Genomic DNA, 12,402 nt, shown 5'->3' on the forward strand with positions numbered 1-12,402 from the left:
GAGATACTAATACTGCAATGACCGTTGTTAATCTGTCAGTTCCAGACACAGGCTTCTCCCAATTTAAGGATGATATGCCCCGTCCTAAGGTAAGAGACATATTTAAATGTATGGCAATGGGAGGCTTAGGAATGCACAATATACGGCAATGGGAGGTTTAGGAATGCAAAATAAGTGGAATTTGGGAGGGTTAGGAATGCACAATATGTGGCAATGGGAGGGTTACGGTGCCCACACACATAGCGATTTTTTTCCCGATCTAGCTGATTCCGACACATTGGAACGACAGATCGGGTAAAAAATGCCAAATCGTGAGTCCCCACTCACGATCACGATGCGCGCCCCCGCAGATGGCACATCGCATCTTCAGATCTGCCATGCAGTTCGGCAGATCTGACAATCTAGAACACAATGCACTATAAAAAGTCTGGCTGCAGGAGATCGTATGAAGATTGGACAGCATATCGTGTGCAGATCGTGTGCTGAGCTGCCGGGAAGAATTTCAAGTCAAATCGGACACATCGTCGGATCGTAAGTATATCGGTATGTGTGTGGGCACCCTTAGGAGTGCACAATAAGTGGCAATGGAGGGTTAGGAGTGCACAATAAGTGGCAATGGGAGGGTTAGGAGTGCACAATATGTGGCAATGGGAGGGTTAGGAATGCACAATATGTGGCAATGGGAGAGTTAGGAGTGCACAATAAGTGGCAATGGGAGAGTTAGGAGTGCACAATAAGTGGCAATGGGAGGGTTAGGAGTGCACAATAAGTGGCAATGGGAGAGTTAGGAATGCACAATAAGTGGCAATGGGAGAGTTAGGAATGCACAATAAGTGGCAATGGAGGGTTAGGAGTGCACAATAAGTGGCAATGGGAGGGTTAGGAGTGCACAATAAGTGGCAATGGGAGGGTTAGGAGTGCACAATAAGTGGCAATGGGAGAGTTAGGAATGCACAATAAGTGGCAATGGGAGGGTTAGGAGTGCACAATAAGTGGCAATGGGAGAGTTAGGAGTGCACAATAAGTGGCAATGGGAGAGTTAGGAGTGCACAATAAGTGACAATGGGAGAGTTAGGAGTGCACAATAAGTGGCAATGGGAGAGTTAGGAGTGCAAAATATGTGGCAATGGGAGAGTTAGGAGTGCACAATATGAAGCAATGGGAGGGTTAGGAGTGCACAATAAGTGGCAATGGGAGAGTTAGGAGTGCAAAATATGTGGCAATGGGAGAGTTAGGAGTGCACAATATGAAGCAATGGGAGGATTAGGAGTGCACAATAAGTGGCAATGGGAGAGTTAGGAGTGCACAATATGGGGTAATGGGAGGGTTAGGAGTGCACAATAAGTGGCAATGGAAGGGTTAGGAGTGCACAATAAGTGGCAATCGGAGAGTTAGGAATGCACAATAAGTGGCAATGGGAGGGTTAGGAGTGCCCAATAAGTGGCAATGGGGGGTTAGGAGTGCCCAATAAGTGGCAATGGGAGAGTTAGGAGTGCACAATATGAAGCAATGGGAGGGTTAGGAGTGCACAATAAGTGGCAATGGGAGAGTTAGGAGTGCACAATATGGGGCAATGGAAGGGTTAGGAGTGCACAATAAGTGGCAATGGGAGGGTTAGGAGTGCACAATAACTGGCAATGGGAGAGTTAGGAATGCACAATAAGTGGCAATGGGAGGGTTAGGAGTGCCCAATAAGTGGCAATGGGGGGTTAGGAGTGCCCAATAAGTGGCAATGGGAGAGTTAGGAGTGCACAATGAGTGGCAATGGGAGGGTTAGGAGTGCACAATAAGTGGCAATGGGAGGGTTAGGAGTGCACAATAAGTGGCAATGGGAGAGTTAGGAGTGCACAATAAGTGGCAATGGGAGGGTTAGGAGTACACAATAAGTGGCAATGGGAGGGTTATTAGTGCACAATACAGGCAATGGGAGGGTTAGGAGTGCACAATAAGGGGCAATGGGAGGGTTAGGAGTACACAATGAGTGGCAATGGGAGGGTTAGGAGTACACAATGAGTGGCAATGGGAGGGTTAGGAGTGCACAATAGGTGGTAATGGGGGGTTAGGAGTGCCCATTAAGTGGCAATGGGAAAGTTAGGAATGCAAAATAAGTGGCAATGGGAGAGTTAGGAATGCACAATAAGTGGCAATGGGGGGTTAGGAGTGCCCAATAAGTGGCAATGGGAGAGTTAGGAATGCACAATAAGTGGCAATGGGAGAGTTAGGAGTTCACAGTAAGTGGCAATGGGAGGGTTAGGAGTGCACAACAAGTGGCAATGGGAGGGTTAGGAGTGCACAATAAGTGGCAATGGGAGGGTTATTAGTGCACAATATGGGGCAATGGGAGGGTTAGGAGTGTACAATAAGGGGCAATGGGAGGGTTAGGAGTACACAATGAGTGGCAATGGGAGGGTTAGGAGTGCACAATAAGTGGCAATGGGAGGGTTAGCAGTGCACAATATGTGGCAATGGGAGGGTTAGTAGTGCACAATAAGTGGCAATGTGGGGTTAGGAGTGCTCAATATTTGGCAATGGGAGGGTTAGGAGTGCACAATATGTGGCAATGGGAGAGTTAGGAGTGCACAATATGTGGCAATGGGAGGGTTAGGAGTGCCCAATATGTGGCAATGGGAGGGTTAGGAGTGCACAATATGTGGCAATGGGAGGGTTAGGAGTGCCCAATATGCGGCAATAGGAGGGTTAGATAAGCACAATATGTGGCAAGGGAAGAGTTAGCAGTGCAATATATATCACAAAAGACTGGAGGGCAAATGTGACAAGGGGAAAGTGGAAGTAGCACAATATACCCCAAAGGGAGTGTTTGTAGGTGCAATGTGTCCAAAGGAGAGCAATGTTATGGTGACAACATGTCCAAAAGCGTGGGGAGGGAGGGCACAATGGGCCTTTTCAGAGTTGGGCGCTAACTGTACGCAATGACAATATGCATGCGTTGGCCGATGTTATAAGTACTGCGCATGTGTCCGAGTCACATTGTGCATGTGTACTAATGGTTACCACAATGGAGACGCATAATTAATTTGGACGCAGAAAATATATATTGTAGTAGGTGTTCCTGGGAGCTAACAGGAAGATGGCTAGGCAGATGCTGGTATGTCTCTGTTTAAAGACGCAGTAGCGCTCACGCGGGAAGCCATGTACAGACAGAGAAACCGCGCCTGAAATACGGCTGGTGCAAGATTTGATGTTTCGTCCGATGGTGCACCGGTGGTGCGTCTCCAGATGCAATGAGATGGATTCCGAGCATTGCAAGTGGGCTCTTACTAGAAATAAAATCGGCCGCAGCATTAGTATAAACACGCAGACACGGCTGCTGCTAAGCATGCAGCGTGGGCCTTGCCGGCGTCTTTATGCTAATTGCTCAGGCCCAATGTGTTCTAAAGGGTTGATAAATTGGATAATACGTAGAGCCGGGGTATTACATAGAGCCGTGGTATTCAGCTTGCGGCCTTCTAGCTGTTGTGGAACTACACATTTCAGCATGCCCTGCCACAGTTTTGCTAATAGGGCACGCTAAAACTGTGGCAGGGCATGCTGTGATGTGTAGTTCCACAACAGCTGGAGGGCGCATGCTGAATATCCCTGATGTAGATGGTTGGGAGGTTATAGCATGAACATTAAAATGAATGCTTACTGTTATTCATTCTGATGTTGGCTCTGTATTGTTTATTGATCACACATTTTGCATTGTATATAGGTCATTAGGATAAAATGTTCTCAGTACTGTATATAGGAAACTAAGGGGGGGATTTATTAGCGTATGGGTTTTGGAAGTCTTCCAAACCACCAGATTTATGACCCAACAGTTTAATTAACATGGCTCCAGTTAACATCAAAATATTATTGCCCAGTTAATTAAATTACATATAATACTGGCCCCTCAATATATATTAACTATTATATTGTCTACTTAAAAAAAAAAGTATATATTATAAAATATTTATGATCCCTTAAGTATATTTATTGTTTTGGCCCCTATAATTAAGTATTACATATTGCCATTTTAATACACATGTTGAATATGGCTCTTTATTACGTTCCATCCAGATGGATAGCACAAATTGCATGCAGTTTGATCAAGCTCGCCGCCAAGAGGCAGAACTTTGTTCTGGCCATTTGTTTCGACGGGTTTGGGGTCATTGTTTGGGAAACTGCAGCTTAATAAATCCAATGGTATATGTGCTCTCAGAACATGATTTTAAAATTCAGGATGGCAATTTGTGGCAAGTTGTTTGAAAAGCACGGTTCTTCTATGTATTGCACAGCAAAGGCTAGAATATTCTCTGTATTGCATAGTGTTACTAGAATAGTTTCTGAATTGAATACTAGTCAGATAGGGCTAGAAGGTGTTGTATTTGGTTGTAGCACTTTTACATAAATTTTTTTTTATATATTTTATTAGCTAAAAACCAATATCTATTTCTCTTTTCAGCACTTGATTTTATTACATAGATTATCCTTAACATCTTTCTTATTTTCATCTTTGGTAATGTACTTTATTGAATGCCCTCACCTTTTCTCTTCTCGACTGTCTTTTCGGTCTGTGTCCTGTACATCCCTTTGCACCTTTTTTCTTTCTATGCTGTTATACATTTTAGATGTGGATAAAGTTGTTATTGTTTGATTTTCAGGACTGTCTTTGCTTGCACCATGAGTTGGTGTGTGATGAGTAAGTATAGGAAATTACAGAAGTGTTTGGAGGCTGTTGATATGTGTTATGCAGGAACCCTCTGGAAGAAACATCACTGACACTGGTGCAGAGTGGTCACCGAGTCTGGTGACAACGGGTCTGCACTCTCGATACCCCCTGCCCGCCGGAGGCGCGCCCAGCCGAAAAGGGGCGTGGCCTCGCGGGGGATCCCGATAGGAAGCCCAGCAACCAGAGCTGCTGGGCTACCAGCAATGTCGGTTCCTCTTCTATGACAGGAGCCGGGTGCTGCTGGAGAATGTCACCCTGCAGCACTCGGCTCCTGTCACTGCAGGGGAGCCAGCATTTTCGTGTCACCCCCTCTGATGGTGACACCCGGGTGTGACCCGCACCCCCCTCATGACATTACTGCAGTGGTGGGGAGGTGCCCTGGTATCTTCCACAACAAATTATTACAATGCAATGTCCCACAGAAACTAGGACTTATACATGTCAGTTGGTTGTATTTGAAATACTGAAGTATCAGAACCGGGTGTAATACAAACATAGGGCCTGATTCTGACGGTTTACGTACATCTCCGATGGCGCGAGGACTGCGCATGCATAGATACATGCTGCAGCCGTTTGAGGAAAAGGATGGAGTGGCGCTACCTACATTGTCATCCATTGTTGGCGTCTTGCGACACATTTACTGACGTCGCAAGCGGGCAGGAGGTGGTCATTCTGGGTAAGTTTAGGATTATATATGACAAAGTTGTGAGTACGCACTAGTAATACAATTGAAATGAATGGAAAATTGCTATATTAAACGTTAAGTTTTATTCACACTAATCATTCCATCATCATCCATATATAAACAATTATCTGTCATAAGAGTGCCCCTACAAAGGGATATTTGTCCTTTCCCTCTGCTTCTTGCAGAAAGTTCTTTTATATAAGCTTAGGATTACTCAGATGGCCAATGCTGCAAACATCCGATGATCTCGATGTTGATCCGATCCTGCATCTTTGGACATCGGATCTGAGAAGCCGGCAGGAGGTGTCTTTTCCTTTCAGACGCTTGCTGTAGCATTAGCATATTAGATAGGCGGCATTGCCTGGCTGCCTGTGTGCGGATGTGCAATACCGTCCATCTCTGTACCAGGTCCTAAGTCTCTACAAAACACAATTGTACAAATGAAACAAAAAGGAAAAAAAGAGACTAGAACCAGGCAGTAAGCAATAAAGCACCCCACATAATGTTCTCCTTCGGAATTGGTATTGGTAATTGGAATTGCCGATTCCCGGCAGCGGCAGCCCGACATCAGCAGAGATCCCGGCAGCGGAAGCCCGACAGCGCTGGAAATCCCGATCGTGGATAGGTAAGTATTGTCTAACCTAACCTAACCCCCCTAACCCTCCTTAGGAGTGCCTAACCCTAACCTCCCCCCCAAGTGCCTAACCCTAATCCCCCCTCTAAGCGCCTAACCCTAACCACCCCCTTCCCCGCTGCCTAAGCCTAAGTCCCCCGGGGGTGCCTAACCCTAAGTCCCCCCCCGGGGTGCCTAACCCTCCCTCCCCCTAGCCTAACCCTCCCGGGTTAGCCACCGCTTCTCATAGGTTTAGGTAAATATAAATAGTCTACGATTTTACATCGTAAAGACACCATAGAGTGACCATCTTCTTTAAAATGTCTGGCAACTGGTTATTTTATACTGTTACAATTTTATTCTGATTTATTACCATTTATTTTATTATTTGAATCAAGCCAGCGCTTCCAGTTCTAGGGGTCAATCTGACTAGCCGCGATGATCTTGCCGGTGAGAGTAATCGCGGCAATGGCGCACTTTACAGCAGCCTGGAATCGCTGAATTTTGCTCGCAGCCCCCCCATGAGGCTTCGAGCAAAACGGGCTTGGAGCGGGCTGCGGAGGGTGCGAGGTGCCTGTCCATTGCCAACGTTTTATTGCCATTGCAGCGGCAACTCGCACCCTTCTCACATAATAGATTGACCCCCTAGGCTTGCAGAGGGTCATATTATTCACACCGAAGAATAAGTGTTTATTGTTATTATTATTATAATACAAATGTTGATGTACTAACAAATATCAGGTGTGCTGTATTGGATTTTCAGAAATATACTCACCATGTCTCTATCCCAGCCCCCGCAGCCCAGGTGTGACAGAATTAGACCTACATCCTTTGAATGTGGAGTTGCCAGGGGTGGTTTAAGAGAGGAGGTTCCAGTTTGCAGTCTCCATGTCCCCTACCCCTCTCTCTCTCTGACACATTGTGCCATACTCTATGGGCAGAGCTCCGGGACTCCCAGTGATTTCCCTACTGCGCACGTACAGATGTTTTGAAAAATGGTGTCTGCCATACGGCATCTTCATAGAGTAAGAGAAGTGGAGGTGGATGAAGGAGCAGGGGTGGGAGCATGAGGTGAGGGTTATTAATAACATTGGTTGGAGGTATAATGAATAACAAGGGTGGGGGGATGCTGAATAATATGGGTTGATGGTGATATAATGGAACCATGATGGGTTCCATTACAATTTGGGTGGGGAGATGATAAAGGGGGTTGAGATAAAAATGACTAAAGGAAACTAGAATGATGCAGCAGGAAATGTACTAAACAATAACTTATAGGCACCTGAAGATGGAAACCCCCTCTGAATATCTCATTTTCTTTCTGTGGTTGGTATTCGGAACAAGCATAATTATCCAGTTAAACCATGCATGGGATAGATAGGTCTCTTTTATGATATGTTGTACCATATTACTATGTAAATGGTATTATATTCTGTTTCCCATTGCAAAGAACGTTTATTGCATATAAACCTCACTGAGGAAATATCAGAGGTAAGATCTCATTTACATGCAACTTATTCTGCTGGTTTAAGAAGTATGAATTTGCATTTGCAATGCTACAGGCAGCACCGGAAATGTAGGCTGCATTAATTGGCAGCAGCTATTACGCTTCACACAGTCATATACCTGATGTCTCTACAGGAATGTCAGTGTTCTAAATATAAGAGCTGGGGTCACTGGTCCATTCAGATGTGCCCAGATGTATCAGGAATATTGTACATCTGCATTGTGGGTAATAAAATATACGATGCCACTGAAACTCAAACTAACAACAAATATATAATTCAGATGTTAGAAATGTTAAATATTTTAGAAGTAAATGAAAGTCCAGACTAATTTTACACTTCTTATATATATGGACTATATATGCCTGAGAAGGATGTGCTTTGGGTCTGGGAAAAAATTGTTACACATTCTAATTACAGTTTCTGATGAGTGATGTAATGGGATCAGTATGATTTACCGCCGGCCGCATGATTCAAATCCCAACAGTGGAAGTCCGGCAGTGAGATCCCGACATGCAAGTATTGTTTTCTATTTACTAACCTAACCTCCACCCTATCCCTAACCCTCCCTTAGGGGTGCCTAACCCCCCTCTAAGTGCCTAACCCTAACCTCCCCCCTATCCCTAACCCTCCCTTAGGGGTGCCTAACCCTAACCTCCCCCCCAATTGCCTAACCCTAACCCCCCTCTAAATGCCTAAGCCTAACCCCCCCTTCCTCGCAGCCTAACGCTAAGCCTCCCAGGGGGTACCTAACCCTAACCTCCCCTTCCCCTAGCTTAACCCTAACCTCCCGCGGGGGTGCCTAACCCTAAGTCCCCCCCAGGAGCCCCTAACCTAACCCTCCTTTGATCGGTAAGCCGGGTGTTGGGCTCCCAGCATAGGTCTGATGACAGGCGTCAGGATTTCGACGCCGGTCATTAGACACTTGCCGGGATTAAACAGTCGGGATGCCGACGGTCGACATCCCGATGTCATCAAGTGATGTCATAGCACACACAAAACCTGTAATATCTGTTTGTTGAACAGACACAGTAATTAAAGGGACCAGTTTTTGAAATTTTTTTTAGTTAGTGGGGTGCAAATCTACTTTCTCTTCATCCACATTTTAATTATTAAGTCAGACTTAAAAGGAACATTTTAATTGTTTATGCCACTTAAGTAAAGGTAATCTTCAAACTGCATTTACTAGCATGCCCAATAACAACCCAATTGAAATACTGTAGATGGAACCATTATAGGGGGTTTGGTTTCAATCATCAGTCAGAATGTGCATAGCGTAATATCAATCAGACATGGCGTAATATCGATCAGACATGGTAGCAATGTTTTTGAAGGCATTTTAACTGTGTCAGCATTATAACTTTAAACATGATCGAAAAGAATGAAAAGTTATAGGGCCTAGTTCAGTGGTGCATGCAGTGTTTCGATGATTGCTCAGTTGTTTGATTTTTTTACTACTGCGCATGCACGAAAAGTCTAGTCAACCCTTACTATGCACGCGCTAACCAATGTGTTAGTTGGAGTACGCATTTGCGTAAGGCATCGCTATGACTTGAGATGGCGTCTACGATCCATGGGATAGTCAGGGAGGTGACTGGGAGGTGCCCTTAAGTGATCGCAAAAAGAGGAGGTGTCGTGGGCATGTTTCAGCCCGCGGCTACCTTCTCTTTCGCAGTACCGCGGCCACAGTGGCCATATTTTGAGAAAGTAACAAGAGAGGCTGTGTGCCAGGCAGGGGTGGCTCGGTGAGTCGATGGTGCATCGATGGTGGGGTGATTGGATCCACCAGTGCAGTTGAGCTTGCTGAAATATGCAAAGTGGCAGTTGCAGGGTTTGCTCATTTGGCTCCACGGAAGTACACATGAGCAATGCTCAAGCTGACATTTGCATACTTTTGCCCCTGAGAATCCATGAGAAATCGCAGCAGCTGATGATTTGCGTCCACATCTGGATCTGGCCCATGATGTGGTCACTACTAAAATGTATCAAATAACATTACGCTACCATGTCAGCATTCTCTGGTCAACATTATGATGTCGACATTCTGACTTTAGACTAACTACTTCCCATTATCAAGCTCATTTTAGTGCTGTGTGTGATGTAAAACTGAGCCATTTCCAGTACTGGCGACAATACAATACTTCAGCAGTGTTCACTCTAGCTCCGGCGGCAGGCAGGGCGCTGGAGCTAGAGAGGGGAGTCTTGTGGGCGTGCCGAAGGCGCGCGTGCGCCCAAAAAGGGCGTGGTCATGAAAAGGGGGCGTGTCTATAAGAAGCGTCCCCTTTTCGTCATACTTGGGGGCGTGCCCGGCACTTACGGATACGCCTGGCAGCCCGCATGCGCCCGGCGTCTATTCTCTGGCGGTGACCAGGTCACCGCACTTTTGTCCAGACGGCACCCGCAGGCTGTGAGGGCAGGGCGCTTTTTGCCCTCCTCCTGGACGGCAGGGTGCTTTTTGCCCTCCAGAAGGAGGGCAGGGCGCCGCGCCCAGTGGCGGGCTGGGCCGGGGGGCAGGGTGCCATCTGCCCCCCCCCGGGCTGGTATAATTTCAGTGTTATGGGGCCGTTCTCCATACACTTCTGGTGGCCGGGAGACACGCATAGGATGCTCCCCGGCCACTCAGTTTGTGTAGCGAGACTAATCAGTGCGGCCGTCTGCCACACTGATTTTCTTTGACGCCTTTGTAATAAGCAGCTGCCTGGGGAGCATCTTGTGCACGTCTCCCGGCCGCAGGCAGCGCAAGCCAGGATTCGGACTCACGGGCAGATCGCTCAGACATTCACCAGGGGCGGGGCGTAACTGGGTGAGGGGAGGTGGCCAGGTACCTCCTCTTCCCTTCCACTTCCCAGCTCTCCCGCGCGGTCTGTCTCCACAGTGCAGTGCAGACTGCAGAGTCAGCAGTTAGAAAGGGGAGCTAGTGATCCCTGCAGCGACTGTGCTTGTACAGATGCCCGGAGGCTTCCCCTGGTAGCCAGATTCACCTGGACTGTACATGGAGGTAACAAGTTTGGGGGCCCTACTACTAGGCCATTGACTGCCTGTCCAGCTGAGATGAGACTACAAGTCCCAGCACACCTTGTCAACTGGATGTGCTGGGACTTGTAGTGCCATCACAACTAGAGAGGCCATGAAAAAACGAAGTGCACACATTATATATATAATGTGTGTGTGTGTGTGTGTGTGTGTGTGTGTGTGTATATATATATATATATATATATATATACACACAGTGTTTGTACAGTATATATGTGTGTGCATATATATATATATATATATACACACACACACACACATTCCACAAAGTCTGTCATGCGTATCATTGAAATCTATAGCTTCCACTGGTATATATATATATATATATATATATACACACAGTGTTTGTACAGTATATATGTGTGTGCATATATATATACACACACACACACACACACACATTCCACAAAGTCTGTCATGCGTATCATTGAAATCTATAGCTTCCACTGGTGCCCTCAAACTCAATGTAAATCCCCCTTAGTCTCCGTCCTCACCCCCTCTGTAAGTTGCCCTCAGTCTCCCTGTCCTCTCCCTCCCTATAACTCCCCTTTAGTGTCCCTGCCCTCAGCCCCCCTTTAACACACACTCAATATTCCTGCCACTAATACTGCTGTCACTTACTCTGATTCTCATTGCCCTGTCACTCAGTCACATTCACCCTTCATATAACTCTCACTGACCCTCAGTGTCTACACTCATCATTTACTGCATTCCTGCCAGGCAATGACAGACATAGAGGGGCAGAACGGAAACAAAGACAGACATAGAGGGGCAGAACGGAAAGAAAGACGGGCATAGAGGGGCAGAACGGAAACAAAGACAGACAGAGGGGCAGAACGGAAACAAAGACGGGCATAGAGGGGCAGAACGTAAACAAAGACGGACATAGAGGGGCAGAACGGAAACAAAGACAGACATAGAGGGGCATAACGAAAACAAAGACAGACATAGAGGGGCAGAACGGAAACAAAGACAGACATAGAGGGGCAGAACGGAAACAAAGACAGACATAGAGGGGCAGAACAGAAACAAAGACGGACATAGAGGGGCAGAACGGAAACAAAGACGGACATAGAGGGGCAGAACGGATACAAAGACGGACATAGAGGGGCAGAACGGAAACAAAGACGGACATAGAGGGGCAGAACGGAAACAAAGACGGACATAGAGGGGCAGAACGGATACAAAGACGGACATAGAGGGGCAGAACGGAAACAAAGACGGACATAGAGGGGCAGAACGGAAACAAAGACGGACATAGAGGGGCAGAACGGAAACAAAGACGGACATAGAGGGGCAGAACGGAAACAAAGACGGACATAGAGGGGCAGAACGGAAACAAAGACTGACATAGAGGGGCAAAACGGAAACAAAGACAGACATAGAGGGGCAGAACGGAAACAAAGACGGACATAGAGGGGCAGAACGGAAACAAAGACGGACATAGAGGGGAAGAACGGAAACAAAGACGGACATAGAGGGGCAGAACGGATACAAAGACGGATATAGAGGGGCAGAACGGAAACAAAAACGGACATAGAGGGGCAGAACGGAAAAAAAAACAGATATAGAGGGGCAGAACGGAAACAAAGACGGACATAGAGGGGCAGAACGGAAAGAAAGACGGATATAGAGGGGCAGAACGGAAACAAAGACGGACATAGAGGGGCAGAACGGAAACAAAGACGGGCATAGAGGGGCAGAACGGAAACAAAGACAGACATAGAGGGGCAGAACGGAAACAAAGACAGACATAGAGGGGCAGAACGGAAACAAAGACAGACATAGAGGGGCAGGAGAGCAAGAGGGGAAAAAGACCAAGATGGGATTGAAGAGAGAGACAAAGTAGTGA

General features: G+C 46.6%; 1 protein-coding gene across 1 annotated transcript in view; it reads right to left on the reverse strand.

Moving 5' to 3' along the window:
- Positions 1-5,520: 5,520 nt before the first annotated feature.
- RFC3 (replication factor C subunit 3) overlaps positions 5,521-12,402 on the reverse strand; it is a 90,095-nt gene continuing 83,213 nt past the window's right edge. Inside the window, exon 9 of the mRNA XM_088460226.1 lies at positions 5,521-5,818. Coding sequence (XP_088316352.1) covers positions 5,735-5,818 — 84 coding nt within the window. The 3' untranslated portion in view covers positions 5,521-5,734. The remainder of the gene's footprint in view (positions 5,819-12,402) is intronic.

Source organism: Taudactylus pleione, unplaced genomic scaffold, assembly GCF_031769625.1.
Source record: "Taudactylus pleione unplaced genomic scaffold, aTauple2 ptg000043l, whole genome shotgun sequence".
NCBI lineage: Eukaryota > Metazoa > Chordata > Amphibia > Anura > Myobatrachidae > Taudactylus > Taudactylus pleione.